The sequence below is a fragment of the Mirounga leonina genome, unplaced genomic scaffold (genome assembly GCF_011800145.1).
Source record: "Mirounga leonina isolate KUSES-001 unplaced genomic scaffold, KU_Mleo_1.0 Mir_168, whole genome shotgun sequence".
NCBI lineage: Eukaryota > Metazoa > Chordata > Mammalia > Carnivora > Phocidae > Mirounga > Mirounga leonina.
This window is the reverse complement of record NW_023270426.1, coordinates 64204191-64221173: the sequence shown is the minus strand read 5'-3', so window position 1 is coordinate 64221173 and position 16983 is coordinate 64204191. Positions and strand designations below refer to the sequence as shown.

The following is a 16983-nucleotide window of genomic DNA, read 5'->3' as shown; positions in this document are numbered from 1 at the left end:
AAACTATATAAATAGATAAACACTGTATCAAATATGCCAAATGAACACAATCCAGTGTTTTGTTTTGTTTTTTTAAAGATTTTATTTATTTATTTGACAGAGAGATAGGGAGAGCACAAGCAGGGGAAGCGGCAGGCAGAGGGAGAAGCAGGCTCCCCGCTGAGCAGGGAGCCCGATGCGGGGCTCGATCCCAGGATCCTGGGATCAGGACCTGAGGGGAAGGCAGACCGACTGAGCCACCCAGGCGCCCCAACAATCCAGTGTTCTTATACCAACCAGCAATAAGATAAAGCTGAAGAATGAAAGAGGGGGGGAAGCATCAATTTTCTAGTGAAAAGATAAACATGTTCTTTGAAAATGTCAAGGCCTAAAGTATCTTTCCTTTGTAGAATTCAACTGCTGTTACAGTTTTAGAAACTTTTTTTTAAAAGGAAAATGCTTAAGAGTGAAATAAAATTTGAAAGCCCAAGTTTTCTAATAACCGTAACATAAATTATCAAAGATCTTTGTTTTTATTATACACTAAAATAAAATCCTACATTTGTCATACCTTCTTCGCATTACTCTCCCAAGTTTCAAAAATGAAATTTTTAGAATTTTTTTTTTGTTTTACTCTGAAAACAGGAAACTTGCCTAATTCAAGAGAGATTTAGAATATGTACCACCAAGCCTTTATATATACCCTTACATGCACCGCCCCGATCCTCATGACCACTCCACCAGGTAGAAATCAGTATCCCCATGTGACAGGCAAGGAAACAAAGGATCAGAAAGGTAAAGCACCACCACACCAGTACGGTAAATATGCACCCACACAAGATCCCAACCAGGTCTTTCCAGTCCTGGTCACTATCTCCTCAACAAGCTTACCACGAAAAATGACCTTTTAGAAGCTATCTGGTTCACCTTCTTCACTCTGGAAATGAGAAGACTTCATAAAGCAAGACGCATTAAGTGACTGTCCTATGGATACGTGCTGGTTGGAATGCAAAGCTGAGGCTAAATAAACTAGGGTTGCAGACGAGCCTGCCTCCAGAGGAGACAACACTGCTCCCTTCTGCACACTAGAGCTCCCTCCCCAAACTCCAGAAGCTACGCTTGCCTCTCCTCCCACACATGGCAGAGAAGCGGTTGCTAGAGCCCGCTTCCACCCATGCCTGCTTGTCTCAGCTTCCGACCTTGGGAGGCCTTGGTTTTTGAGCTGAGGAGGCTACAAAGAGCAGCAGAGCAGCTGAGCCTCAGCGAAGGCCCACAACTAGCCCGCCCACACCCAGCCTCTGCACAGCGCGGGGCACGGGCAGGTGCCTGCAAAAGAGTTGGCAGGTGGAATTGTGAGACAAAAGCAAGAGATTCTAAGGAGAAATAATTCTCCACATCACTCTTTATTTCTTTTCTCTTAACATATATTTTCATGTGTTTCATACTCCTTTTGAAAAACTTTTCAGTAGGTTATACTAACATGATGTTTGGGGGGAAGGCCTCCTATGCAAATTATAAGCAAATACAGTCTCTTGTTAGCTTTTTTCCCCCCCAAATCATTTTTTATGTATTTCGAAGTCACTCTTACTGTCCCATTCTCAGTGTCTCATGTGCACATTTCAAACAGTGCTGACTGGAGCTTATCAGAGGGCACTTGGGAAGTTTCCAATACACTGTTTGTCTTGGCAAGTGGCCAAAGTTAAAATGAATCTTTCTGAGGAAAAATTTTAAAAAGCAAATGACTGTTAGCTGCCATACATTTCTACCATAAAATTATCATTTTTTCTTCTAGTAATAGTCTACTTGAAGTTCTACTTAATACATGTGGAAACAACTCCTAACCTTCTTGCATAATTGAAGGTACCTGACAATTCACTTGCAAGATTATGCTTTTAATCTACTGAAGTGGCAAAATTACCCAAGCGAATAATCAATAATGGGCATTAAAACAGCTTATCATTATTAAAATTAGGTAGCATTACTTTCCTACAGAGATAAAAAGCAGCTCTCAGTTGCTCTGGTGATAATTCTCAGAGTGCCGTGAGGAATAAACGTAGCAATACCTACCCAGGCCTAATGTGAGCCAGGCATGACCCTCAACGTCTGCTTAGTTCCTTTGCTCAAATAGAAAGGAAGAGAACTGGATAAATTTCAGGTAATATAATGTGAAGGGGGCTGGTTTCAGATGATTCAACAACTAGTATCTCGAAGAAATATAGGGACAAAAATATACAATGAGGTGATATTACAGATCATTCCATTCCACACTGGTTCCTAAAAACTAATGAAGCCTATGGTAAGGGGGGAAAAAAAACTAGGAAAACATAAATTTCTTTCCTTGTTTTAACAAAATACTTCATTTCCCTAGATTTTGCTTTAATTCAGCCAGTATTAATCTATATTCTGCATTGAGAATAGTCATTTCTTCGCCCAAAATATTCAAAGCTGAAATAGAAAGTTAGGTAAGAAAATAAGAAAGAAAAACGAGTACTGATAAAAATTGAACCCTACCTTGTATTTCGAAGACAACATCAGCAAGCATTGGTTTATTAAGGAAAAACTTGAGGGAAGTGTTATAAAACCACAGAGGTTTTCTGGCTTGATAAGTTTTGCAATTCCTTAGACAATTAATCTATAAGGGAAAACAAAAATACAAGTGGAAATGTTGTACAACATGCTCTGTTAATAAATATATAAGTTGATTAGAGAATTTGGAAAACGGTACTAAATGTCTGAAGAAATGACGATTCCCTCCTCCATGGCACCTGCGCTCCTAGCTGCCCAGGGAACTTGCCCTCAAGAATGACATGCACTCCAGAAGAGGGAGCAGCAGGGCTCTGTGTAACATTCTCAGCAGTGAGCGAACTGGCTAAGGGAAAACACAGCTCTCTGGCTGAGAAACGTGAGGTCCTGAATCCACTCACATCCCCTTTAGCTGGGAAACAGACAATGCTCAACCTCATATGAATGCCTGGTAAAATATGTTCACATAAAGAACCTGTTTGCTTGTTCCCTAACTAAAAAGGTACACACACAAAAATTTAATTTGTCATTTTAAAAAACACTATTTTCCCCCATCATATCATGTCCTACTACTTACTAGATCAACATTAAAATACCTGAAAGTAATGAACTGATTCATCTCTGTCTTAATGTACAGTCTTATAATCCCACCTACAGCTGGGATTCCTGGAATCGATCAAAGCTTGCCTGGCTCTCTGCTCCGGAGTTCCAGAGCACCAATTCCATGACTACCGTGACTTCCATGACTACTGTCACTCCGTAATAGTGCCGCTGGCTGATGCAGCAGTCTCCAGCCCCCCACTACACCCCACTTACGCTTTGGTGCTTTGTTTGTCCTTCCTGTCATCTTCAGACATTCCTTTGTTCCAACCTCAGAATTCAAGAGCCAGCCCCTGTTCCCTCCCCCTCCCACCGTTTCCCTAGCTGAATCTCAGGACCTCTGCCTGGGTCAGAACCCAGGCCTCTGCTTGGCTCTCCAGGGAATATGGAAAGCTTCATCCCTAAGAAATAATCAAGCATACAACTGCAGCAGTAAGAATAAATGGCACCTACTCTCCACTCTGGATTAATCCACTATGGTGGGAGATTAAAATCTTTGGTAAGAGGAAAACAAAATATTATCCTTCCTCAAAAGGAGGAAGAAAACACACTCCAGAATGATTTCCATGAGCAAGGCAGAGAAACAAAACAGGATCATACAAATCCTGCTCCTATAAAGCATGTTCTCAGATCCTGTACACAACCTACCTTAATACACAGCAAAGGAACTGGTGGAGAGGATTCGGGTGAATGCCACACACAAAGCAGAGCAAGTCAAAAAGCAGCACAGAATTTGAGAATCAGCAAGGGCTTTAGAAATCATCATCTATTCCTCTTCTTACAGAAAGTCCTGAGAAGACTTGCTCAAAGCCAGAAATAATTCATGCCAACTCACAATTTGAATGTACATTTCCTGATTTCTAACTCAGGGTTATAGCTCTGTGTTGTACTCAGTGAATGAGAGAGACCTTTGCCCCAGGAAAGCACAGGAAGAAAGCACAGAACTCATTTCTCCTCCTGTACAAAGGAGGGAATTTAGTTCAATATCATGGAATTGTATAGCCCCCAGCCTCTTCCCCAACAAGAATTCATTTTTTCTCAGTACTCAAAGGAATGACTGTTTAAAATCACACTCAAGGAAAGGCTCAGGTTTAGAATGAGAGGCAACACTTCTGTCTTCACCATTCATATAAAGGTTATGAATTTGTATGTCATGAATACTACGTAGATGTATATCATGTATGAATAGATAGACCGCTCAATCATGAATCTGCCTCAACAGATCCCTTTGTCACCCATGGCTTGAATTTGAAGGTAAAAAAGATAGGAAGATAGTAGTTTGGACAGAACACTGATATACATGGTGCACACTTCCACCAGTCTATAAACAAGTAATATAGAGAGCTTTCGGAAAACAGAATGCAGGTTTATGTGCACAATTCTAAAAAAGCATTATTTAGTTGAATTAGATTGCAAGAGAGCTAGCGCTCTGCCATCCCCTGGAAAACTGCACAGCTTCTGCATACCTGCTTCTGTGTGTGACAGAAATAAGAAAAGGCTTGCCCTTAATTCCATGTTACTTTGTTCAGTTTTTTTTTCTCAAATCTTCATTAAAAGCTTGTACAGTTTTAAAATATTAACTTAAAATGTCATTAACTTAGGTTGTAGAATTGACAAAGTCATCTGTATTAAAAAAAACTCAAGGAATGATCATTTCTCTTACATTTAACATAAGTCTATATTCTGCTGAGCACTGCACATAGCTTACCTTTTTATCTACTGTAGCCAATTTGTTTAGCACATAATCTGAAATAAGAATACACTGGCTCAAGGGTATAATGTAGTTGTCTCTAAAATGAACAAATTTATTTTTAAAGCCCTTACAGACTGGACAGCCTAAGGGACTGGAGTTTGAACATGCACACATTTAGGACTGTATACAAAGTCTGTATTTTATAACCGTTGACCTGGTTTATAATTTTAAACCTATACAAGATGAGAAACAAATCCTTAACTGTCTAGCTGATCAAACATATTTCTCAGAACTCTTGAAAAAGGCACACAGAGAAACTGCCTTGCTCCTGAAAACTACTTGGACTTAAATTCGGAGAAGTGAGAAAGCATCCCCTTTAACAAGCTTAACTGAACTGGATAGATTCAACAGCCCTTCATTCTTGACATAGACTGCATATTCCTGGAGCTCTAGGGGAATGTTTCAGAGGATGGAATTCACAAACCAACATTTTAAAGACATGACTCACACATATTTTAATTCTTACATGAATTAAAATCTGAGATAGTAAGAAGTACATGTTTGCGTTTAAAATATTCAAATGGCAAAAATAGACTCAAGAAAAACATATTTCTACACTGTTGACTCTTCCCATGACTCAATATTATTCATTTATCATCGTATATATGTTAAAATTCAGAGAATATCAAGGTAAACTGATTTTCAATAAAGTAATTTACCTTTCCTGGTGTTTTTAAAATGCATTTAACTTTCTCAATTACACTTGAAACATCCCCAGAATCTTTCACTTTCTTCCTGATGTCTTCTTCCAATTCTTCCCACTGAAAAGCACCTGTAAACAAATTAATATATATTAGATTTTTATGTTAAAACAGGAAGTACAAAAGTAAATCTCTCATTAGATAGCACTGCTCCTTCTTTTAGTATTTTCTTTCTTTACCAAATATATATCCTCGTAATTACACTAAAACATTTAAACAGTTCTCACATTTTAAAAAAAAGTTTGCCTTCCCCTAATGTGTTTCTCAAAACCTGAAGTCTGCCTTCCCAGACAGCTGTCACCTCTTTATAATAGATGGTCACCTAAAAATGACAGCAACAGCCAGAATATTAGTTGCCATCACAAGTAGTCCTTCCTACACTCAATTATTTACTTGCCTGGGTTAAGAAGGCAGATGTGTTTTTTTTCCAAATTACCTTAAATCATACTAATCCTGGAGGGCAGTGACTACCATCAGGTAGAAGAATGAGCAGTAGGAACAGAATGCATTCAGAAAGTCTCACGCATGGTCAGGGTCAGAGAAGGATGTTCAACAGCCTCTCTACAGACCCAACCTGAAGAAGGGACGTAGATACTGTCCTGAGGAGCTGTCTGACCGCTGCACTGGAGCGAGATCACTGCACCTGGTCCCTCCCTCCCCGGGTCCTCACCCCACCCAACTTCCAAGCTATCTCTTCCCAGGCTCATTTCACGTCTGTCTACACTGACAGTCCCTTTCCCCGTGTCTTTTTTTTTTTTTTTTTTTTAAGATTTAACTTATTTATTTGACAGAGAGAGAGAGACACAGCGAGAGAGGGAACACGAGCAGGGGAAGTGGGAGAGGGAGAAGCAGGCCTCCCGCGGAGCAGGGAGCCCGATGTGGGGCTTGATCCCAGGACCCTGGGATCATGACCTGAGCCGAAGGCAGACGCTTAACAACTGGGCCACCCAGGCGCCCCACCTTTCCTCTGTGTCTTACAAAACTGTTTGATGGTCAGCAAAAGTTCTCCTTTCTCCAAGCATCTCTCTCGCTTGGCTTACCACAGCCTCCCATAGAGCCTACCTGCTCCTCAGTGGCCCTCTCCTCATTGAATCAATCCCAATACTCAATGCTGATACGTTTCCAAAAGTACAATTCTGATGATGATATTTGAAGAGATGACCCCTATCTATCCCATGGCTTACAGAAAGTCCTAACGCCTAAAAATATAATTAACCAAGGTGTAGTGTGGGCGGGCATAACTGGGAGACCCAGGCTCCAGTTCTACCTCTGCCATTAATTACTGGTGTGACTTGAAGCAAGTCCTCTCACCTCTGCGTAACTCAAAATCCTTTTCGATCTATCTTTTTCTTCTGATATTCCCCTTTCTGTATCCAGAACTTTGCCAGATGACTTCATGGACATCAGGGATGGGGAGAGCACATAATAAACATGACTGAACCAATGAGATCAGGCAATTGCAGCCAGGCTGAGCCAACCAGATCCAAAGCTACTCTGGAGAGTCAAGTGATAGCCCAGCGGCTCTCAGGCGTCATTACAGCTGAGCCCTGTAGCACTGGGCGCTCTAGAGTATCTTTAAACTTCCCCTCACCTAACCTTCATCATTGCTACAGTGTATCCTGAGGAGAGGGGGCAGGGGAGGGAGAGCCCTGATCTGGGCCATTTGCTCCCTCTGTGGTGCAAATACTCGCACTATGGCCACCTTCAAGCCACCAACACGACACAACATCACGGAGCACAGAGCTGGGAAGAGAGAAACCCAATAGGCTCTCACAAGCTGGTGCCAGCCAGCTCCAGCAACACCACTGTTTCTTCCTACCCTTGATGCTCTTTTCCTGACTTCACTGTCGGCTCCCCTCCCTTCTCAAATTCCCAAAGGTTTGCGGTCAAGAAACATTCGGGTTTGTTGTTTTCATTTTTTGGCACTAAGGATTTCTAACTTTAAAGGCACATACTCTTTTCACTATCTGATAAATTCTTTGCATTGTCTCTCCAGAAAATTTCCCATACACACACAGACATTACGGTCTACATTAAAATGTCATAAGTAAAAGAACCACTGAGAAACCAACAGAACCCAGATCAAAAGAATTTTTGCCAGTGATTCCCAACTATAGCTGTGCATTACATTTACCTGTAGATCTTTCATAAAATACCATCAAGGAGGTATCAGTCCCAGACCAATTAAATTAGGATTTCTGGGGCTGGAGCCCAGACATCATTTTAAAAGCCTTCCAGGGGATTTTAAGGTGCACTGAGTGCTGATCATCACTGCTCTTCCTTCAGACATTTCACCCATGATCCAAACCCAGGATCAGTGGTATGCAGCCAACAGGTATTTTTTCATTGTCTACACTCACACATGTTAAAGGAGAACAGATATTAGCTCTTAAAAATAAATTGTATTAATTAACGAATACCTAAACAATATCTCCATTCAGAATATTATCTGAGAGAAAGCAAGAATTAAGTTGAAATACATGGGATTAACAGCAGGTAAATGCCTACAGGCCACTCATTTGTCTCAGAATAGACACAAAAGGATCCAATAACTAAAGATGAAAGACCAGTTCACAGAGCACTCTAAGGATTGGGCTGTTCTTATAATTAGAAATGCTAACCAAGTCATCTTTGACAGGTTTTGTTCCAAATAAAATAATAATCCTTATGCTGGGATTTTCTTTTCCTTTTTTTAATTGTGGTAAAAACATTTAGCATGTGGGGTGCCTGGGTGGCTCAGTCAACTAAGTGTCCAATTCTTGCTTTCGGCTCAGGTCATGATCTTGGGGACTTGGGATCGAGCCCCTGTCAGGCTCTGCGCTCAGCAGGGAGTCTGCTTGAGGATTCTCTCTCTCTCTCTCCCTCTAAAAAAAATCTTAAAAAAAAAAAAAAAGAACATCTAACACGTGATCTATCTTTTTGACAGAATTTTAGGTGTACGTTACAGTGTTGTTAACAATAGCCATGATATTGTACAGCAGATCTCTAGAACTTACTCATCTTGCATAACTGACTGGGATTTTCTATTTAGTTAACTTCTCAGAGCGCTGATTGAATTGACTGAGGTTCTTAGGGAGCATGTTATACTCATGCATACAAGCTGAACTTTTAGGTAGTGCAGAAAAGAGCATACCACAGAATAATCCAAGAGCTGGAAGATACCAGGCAAGCTGAAGATGAAAGCTCCTTTCCACGTGTTCATTTACTCTGGAGGCATTTCAATAAGGGATGTGAAATTCTAAGGGCCATCTGTGGTATGAAAAGCTCAAAGCAAAATTCTTGAGGCTCTGACATACATTTCAATTCCTAACCATCTGAAATTGTGTGCATCAGGAATTTGCAAGCATAAAGACTATCAAGTATTGTAAGAATGTCACAACTATATGCCAATAAAGGATGACTCAATGAAGACCCACAAACTGCTGGCCTCGCTTCTTCTCTTTGAGTAATAGTCTTTCAGTACTTATACAGTATACAGTGTTAGCTATTACCCAGTAGAAAATTAACATACACAAAACACATACTTTTACTGTGTCTATTTATTTAGGAATTTTCATAGGAGAATACGCTGAAACCTTATGTTAACCAGACCATTAAACAGACCCTTCCTAAATATAGGACCCAAACATCCCTGGTAACACATATATACAAAATTTCAAATTCCTAAAGATTAAAAAGAAGCATGTTATTTAGAGGAAATTAAGACATTCTTTGTAATTTGGTTTAAAAAAAAAAAAAGCAGGAGATAGACTGAAGTTGGTTTTTCAGTCCATGTTTACTCAGAGCAAATATTCCTGAGCATGCTGTGTCATGGAGTTCTACCTCTGTGTTACTGACCCAATAGACACGAGTACAAACAGATCCTGTCTTCACTGCCCCCCTAACATAACCTGTGGGTAAGCCAGGGCTTCTGTGAAGAAACCACTGCGTAACTGAGTCTTAAAACCTATGTTCAGTTCAAAAGTTTTAAAATGCTCAACAACAGGGGCGCCTGGGTGGCTCAGCTGGTTAAGCGACTGCCTTCAGCTCAGGTCATGATCCTGGAGTCCCGCATCGGGCTCCCTGCTCGGCGGGGGGTCTGCTTCTCCCTCTGCCCTCTTCCCTCTCGTGCTCTCTCTCTCTCATTCTCTCTCTCTCAAATAAATAAATAAAATCTTTAAAAAAAAAAAATGCTCAACAACAAGCAGGAAGAAAAAAAGCAAACCAAAAATCCCTTAAGACTGTCGTCTTTACTGAAGTCTCTAAAAATATATATATATACATATATATTTAAAACTTTAATTTGATGAAAAATATTTTCTTTTTTTATTTATTGAGAGAGAGAGAGAGCATGAGCAAGGGTGAGAGGTAGAGAGAGAGAGAGAGGAAGAAGCAGACTCCCTGCTGAGCGGGGAGCCCGACATGGGGCTCCATCCCAGGACCCCAGACCATGACCTGAACCAAATGCAGATGCTTAACCGAGTGAGCCATCCAGACACCCATGATAAAAAAATATTTTCTAAATAAATGGTAATCTATGCACAAAGACTAGAGGATAAAACAAAACATCAATAAGTGTTCCGACATTTGAGAGAAGGAATTGGACTGATTTTTCTTCTCTTAACAAATTTTCTCCGTTTTTTCACAATTGTCTTTACCGTACAAGTACAGCTTTAATATCTTTTTTAACATAATTTGAACACAACGTGGGGCGCCTGGGTAGCTCAGTCATTAAGCATCTGCCTCCGGCTCAGGTCATGATCCCAGGGTCCTGGGATTGAGCCCTGCATTGGTCTCCCTGTTCCATGGGAAGCCTGCTTCTCCCTCTCCCACTCCCCCTGCTTGTGTTCCCTCTCTCCTTGTGTCTATCAAATAAATAAATAGAAACCTTAAAAAAAAAAAAGAATAACTAAACACAATGTAACTTTTGTTTGAGTCTGAGGTTATACTCTACAGTACAGAATAAGTAATAGGTACCTGCTAAAGCATTTATTTTTCCTTTTCCTCAAAGCATCGGGATCTCCCTGCAGCCCCAGTTCAATGGCCTGTGGCCCAGCTCTTACCTGACACCACCTCTTCTCTGGGTCTTGACATACAAGGAGAGAATGAACAGAGCAGAAATGCAACAGCTCAGTGTCAGGTTAGGAAGTCTGTGCTCTGAACTGGTCAAGGGCTTGTAGCAAGCTCTCCATGCTATGATGTTCCTCTGCCTCTAACTGCTCTTCCCGGGCTCACTTAGTTTCCACCCGGCCACAAAGCAGCCACTTGCCCCACCCTCGGGCAGCGGCTACCACAGGGCAGCGACAGCTCCAGCTCCAGCTCCAGCTCCAGCTCCAGCTCCGAAGAGCTCACATCAGTCAGACTTGCAGCTGACCCCATTTTGACTCTGTGCCCTGAGACTGATAGGCCGGGGCCCTCCCCTGGGCCTCTGGACTGAATGCCAGGCTCTTATCGCCCCCGTCTGTGGCCGGTACGTGGTTCTTCCCAGAGCAGGTGATGCGTGTAGTCTAGAGCACCAGCATTACCTGGGAGACTGCATAAAATGCAGAATCTCATGCCTCACCCCCCCCCCCACCGGGGGCCTACTGAATCAGAATCTGCACATGAGGGGCACCTGGGTGGCTCAGTCAGTTAAGCGTCTGCCTTCGGCTCAGGTCATGACCCTAGGGGCCTGGGATGGAGCCTGGCATTGGGTTCCCTGCTCAGCGGGGAGCCTGCTTCTCCCCCTGCCCCTCCCCCTGCTCATGCTCCTTCTCCCTCCCTCTCTCTCAAATAAATAAATAAAATCTTTAAAAAAAAAAATCTGCACATGAACAAGATCCCCAGCTGACTCGCATGCACATTAAGTTTGAAAAGCCCTGGTCCAAATGATGGACAAGCTGTAGCACCAACCACCTGTTGTCAGAATAATGGCCTTCCTGAGGTTGATCTCCAGAGTAATGGAGCTTCCTTATTAAACTCCTATTTTGCCTGCTTTATTCCATCCCCCTACTATCACCAGAGATGAGCATGCCAAAGCCCAGTCTGATCATGCTTAACATTCCAGAACAGCTTCGATGAACAGCTTCCATCTGGCCTGCCAGCCTCATCTCCTGCAAGCCTTCACCTCCCACTCTGTGCTCCAGCCGGAGGAAAACAGCGCTTACTATAGATACATTTTCCTTAATGTATGTTTCCCAATAAATTAACTTCTTTCAAATAGCATTAGAGTTAACACATAAGGGGACTGAGGAAAACTTTTTTTCTTTCCCCTTTGCTTTCATCTGCATGTATTAATTTTGCAATTTAAAAAAATCATTCCCTACAAGAAAGACAAGTAGGTTCTGTTACTGGAGATACAACTAGCTTTTTTATTGCTACCTTATTAAAGAGGATGTAACTGACTTCAAAGCGCTCATGTGCCTTCGAAAGTATTCAATAGATATTGTAGTAAACTTGCTGAACAACTCAATTTCAACAGTAACATCTCTGAAACGAAAAGCCAAACACTTCCTTCACAGTTCTCTAAACATCACTAAAGACTTTTTTTCATTTAACATGTAAACATTTTTGTTTTTCAGAATTAGCCTTAAATTCTAAACTGTGAGACTCAAAGTTTAAACATGATAATCTATTAGTAAATGAAGTGTTTAACTAGTCTGCTTTATTCATATGATGATTCACAGCTACTAGAGTCTACTCATTAATTCAACCGACATAAAACCTGCCATGTTGAAGGCGCTGTGTTGGTGTGCTCTGTAGGAGTGGTTATTTATGCCTTTTCCAAGCCAATATTCACTGAATAATGGGTTTAAGACCCACCACTACCATTCTACTCCTATGTAGGTGTATGTATGTACATATATAGAGATTTTTTGAAGTTTTTTAAAAAGTAATTTCTACGCCCAACATGGGGCTTGAATTCATGACCCTGAGATCAAGAGGCACATGCTCTACTGACTGAGCCAGCCAGGTGCCCCCATATATATACATTTTAATCCACTTAAATCTTCATACTGCAACTGCACTTTTCAAAACCATTAATTTTTATTTTAACTTATAGTAAAATTATATAACCACAGCCCAAATGAAAAAAGTAAAATCTTATATTAACATCAATTATTTCAACTGAAGAGTATCCAAAAGTTTCTTACAAATATAAAACAGCACTTTATTTGCAAACCTTTATAAACTTATCTGTCCCCCATTTTGAAGTCTAAAAATAGCCACATTCCAGAGGAGTGACCTTAACTTAATATTTCATCAGAACATGATTCCAGGTGAAAAATTAAAGAAGAGAGAAGTTCTTGGAAAATTTTTACTTAGATGCTTACTTTAAAAATCATTTTACGTCAATTCTTTTCCATTCTTATATGGGACACTTAGATTTGACACCCTCAATGCATTAGCTAAAAGGACTCAGATAAAACTTCTATTTTTTAAAATATAGTAGCTACAATCACTTAAAAGGACAAGAAGAAAAATAATTGATAAGCTCTATCTTTTTTAAAAAAGACTTTATTTGAGAGAGTGAGTGAGAGAGAGAGAGCACGCAAGCAGGGGCAGAGGGAGAGGGAGAAGCAGGCTTCTCACTGAGCAAGGAGCCCGATGCGGGGTTCGATCACAGAACTCTGGGATCATGACCTGAGCCGAAGGCAGATGCTTAACCAACTGAATCACCCAGGCACCCGATAAGCTCTATCTTAAAAAGATAAGTGCGCAGTAAGAAAAAAAAGTAAAATCTAAAATAGTCAAAGTCAGGGTACCTGGCTGACTCAGTTAGTTGAGTGTGTGACTCTTGATCTTGGGGTTGTGGGTTCTCTACACTGCGTGTAGAGATTACTTAAAAATAAAATCTTAAAAAAATTAAACAGTCAAAAATTAATTAAATCAGTCTTAAAAAAATTAATTAAGCAGATCTCAGTCTAAACTAACTTCAGATACTCTTTCCAGTTCCTAAACTGAATGCAAGGACCCTGCTAATTTCTCTCAAATCCCTCCAAAATCTAAGAGTAAAACAGAAAAGTGAATAAATGGCCATCTTTTAAGATGCAGATACTGGGGCACCTAGGTGGCTCAGTCGGATAAGCATCTGATTCTTGGTTTCGGCTCAGGTCATGATCTCTGGGTCATGGATCTCAGAGTCCTGAGACGGAGCCCCACATTGGGCTCCCTGCTCATCTGGCAGTCAGCTTCCTCTCTCCCTCTGCCCCTCCCTCCACTCACGCTCTCTCTAGCACGTGCTCATGCTCTCTCTCACTCTCTTTCTCTCAAATAAATAAATCTTTTAAAAAAAGATGCAGATATTTATTTTCATTCACACTTTGAAAATTTTGTTTCTTTAGAGTTAGACTGGACAAAGTCTCGTATTTTCACATTTTGGATATTTTTGTTTAAATAAAATACTAACTAATATCTGCTCAGTAGGAAAAGAAATTATTATTTTCACAAGTAGATTTAAAACCAAGGCAAGTAAACTTATAAGGAAAATGGAAAGCTTGGACCAATTCCTATATATAAAGTAAAGACTATTTCATGTATAATCCTTACCTCAGGTGGTAGAAAGAAAATAAACGTGAAACTAGACAATACACCTGAGGACCACAGGCGTAGTTCCTTTCAAAAGCTTAATTAAGAGAATGTACCAGAATCATTTAACAAGATACCTGAATAAATGAAGCGCAGAATGTCCGGCAAACAAGAGCAGAAGAGGGCGTCTTTGACGACGACGCGTAAGGGTGGGTTGCCGGGAGAATCCTGGCGAGCACCGGGAAATGCAGTGTCTCTGCTGATAGTGAAGAGGTCTTGGGTAGTTCGAATGATACTGGAATCCTGAATGTCAGCGGGACTCTTCACATTGAAAAGTAGCATGAAAACGTGGCTTACGGCACACAGGACAATCTTGTGGGCCTCGGCAACTTCCTTCAAATCTGGGTTGTAAAATACCACATCCACACACTGGCAGCAGAACAACAAATTATTCAAATCAGAGTTATAATGCGATGCTTCAGCCTTTAAGACAGGCATTTTTTCTGTTTCAAAGAAGAAAATAAAAGTGACAAATTTTTCTTTAGGTCTATAGACCCAATCATTTCCGGTTTCTTTTAAACACAACAAAAGAGTATTTTCTTAATATTATTAAGTTGAGCCACATGAAATTGCCAACATTTGGCCATTTGTGACCCTACGAAAACAGCAATTTTGTGTAACTTAATCTAATTATAAACACACATAAATTAATTATCCTGAGATAAGTCACAGAAATACACAGTATTTTTTAAGTGCAAATGAAAATTGTACTAATGCCATTAACAGCAATAAAATAGTACTTCTCACTATTTGTGTGTCCCCAAATAAAATCTCTCTCCAAATACTACATTTCAGTATGTTGGTGGTTATCATTCCTTACTTTCACCTGATAAAAAATGCAAACAAATTACTGAACAAGTTCTGAAGAACCTAACCTCACATTTGAAGTCATTTTCCTCCTGGGTTTGGAAATGGAGGGGGGGGAAATTGTTAAAATTAAATTGTTAAAACTGTAACCCCTCAAAGCCAGGGCTCAGAGTCTTGGGACTCCATTGTTTGAAACCATCTTGATCATTTTATTTTGATCCTAAAATTAATATTTTTTTTCCTCCTAGTAAAACAAGAACCAGCCTTTCCCCCTCAGCACACGTCAGGTAGAGTGTTGGTTAGAGTCCTTAATTTCAAAAAAAAAAAAGGATGTAACCTTCAATTTCCTATTTTGATCACTAACAAAGGTAAATTAGTCCTCAGTCGATTCAGAATATCCCCACAGAGGATCACACTCTAGGCCCTCATCATAGACCCTAGCTGTAAAATATCTGCTGGCTAGATTCATCCCAAGCTGAGCCAAGGAAAGCTATCTGTAAAGGGTTGCTTGAAAGATACACAATCCTCTAAATCAGTAGAATTCAAACTTCTTTAGGAATGAAATTTCTTTATTCTAAAGCAAAACTCCAGTCTCTAAAACTGATAAAAACAAGGAACTTTGGTGGCTAGGCTTTTCCTGAACTACACCCCACTCATCCTTCCCTCCACTGCCTAAGGCACCTCACAGACCCTGAATGGTTTACGGACAATGTGAAAGCCTCATGTCCCGGAGCCCAGGATCTATCCTTAGAACAAATGAGCACCAGAACCAATGTTCAGTGTGACACCTCACAGAGGGGCACAAAGTTCCACCTGTGAGAATGGAGACTGCATTTGCCGACCGGACCCTTTGGAAAGCCCTGTCCGCTAGGTCACCGAGCACCCCAGGCGGAGACCCGCGTGAGAAATTTCTCCTTCTGCTAAATCCATGAACGGCTTTGCTTTCTCAGAGGAATTGTGGTGTTTTCTCTTCTTGAATTAATAAGAACCAAGAAATCATCTATCTCCACTCTTTATTTGGCTATTCCCCACCCATCTTCTCATCCAGAAAGCATTTAAAGCAGCAGGTTTGCTCCATAACAGACCACGTCACCCCTCTTACTTTGCACACCAGGAAGTTCAAAGCCAAACTGTGTATCACTTAGGATCTATCTGCATTTAAAAACAAAAACAAAAAAACCTGGAATTGACTTCCCATACTAATTTATGTTTTCCGGATTTTTAATGTATATTGATTTATTTAACAACTACTTATCAAGTACCTACATTTTAAAACAACTTCCATAACAAATTGGTCTGCATAGTGTACTACTACTCTACTTCTATGATATAATTATTCAAAATTTTTGATAAAAGTTAACTTTGATAAAAATTGTATTTATGTATCTTTAACTTTATTTTCCTCTAACCTTGTGTTATGAACATTTTCAAACATTTGAAAAAGTTGAAAGAATGATACAATAAGCACACACATATCCTTCACCTGCATTCTGCAATTAACATTTTGTCATGTTTGCCTTATCTCTAGCAAGATACACACTTACACACACACTCACACTGCTGAACCACTTAAAAGTAACTTGGAATCATCAAGATACTTCAGGTCTAAATAATGTCATATTCATTTCCAAAAAATAAGGACGTTCTTCCATTAATCACAGAACCATTACCATACATACAAAAATTAACAATCCCTTCATGTCATCTAATTTCCAGTCCATATTAAAATTTTACCCAACTGCCCTAAGTCTTTGAGATGTTTTTATTGAACTGGTATCCAACCAAGGTTCATGTATTGCACTTGGTTGTTATTTCTCTTAGACTTTAATCTAGGATAACTCTTCACCACACACACTATTATTTAAAGAAGCTACTGATTCAAGTTTAAGACAGTATTCCTCAAAATGGGTCCAAATGCCACCTGCTTCAGAATCACCTGGAAACTTATTTTAAAAGCAGATGCCACACCCCACCCCAGATTTACTGAAAAAGAATGCCAGGTGAGTCCTCAACATACTCAAATTTGGGAACAATTGCTCCACAACTTGTGAAGTGATCTATAATAAATATCAA

The 16983-nt window shown here is 40.2% G+C and overlaps 1 protein-coding gene across 5 annotated transcripts in view; it reads right to left on the bottom strand.

The window, feature by feature from the left end:
* The window catches only part of RHOBTB3 (Rho related BTB domain containing 3), a 155899-nt gene that overhangs the window by 83670 nt on the left and 55246 nt on the right, over nt 1-16983 (bottom strand). For all 5 annotated transcript variants that reach the window (XM_035014890.1, XM_035014889.1, XM_035014886.1 and 2 more), the window contains exons 6-8: nt 14181-14546; nt 5515-5627; nt 2491-2611 (exon numbers count right to left, since the gene is read on the bottom strand). In XM_035014890.1, the coding sequence (XP_034870781.1) occupies nt 2491-2611; nt 5515-5627; nt 14181-14546 (600 nt within the window). The remainder of the gene's footprint in view (nt 1-2490; nt 2612-5514; nt 5628-14180; nt 14547-16983) is intronic.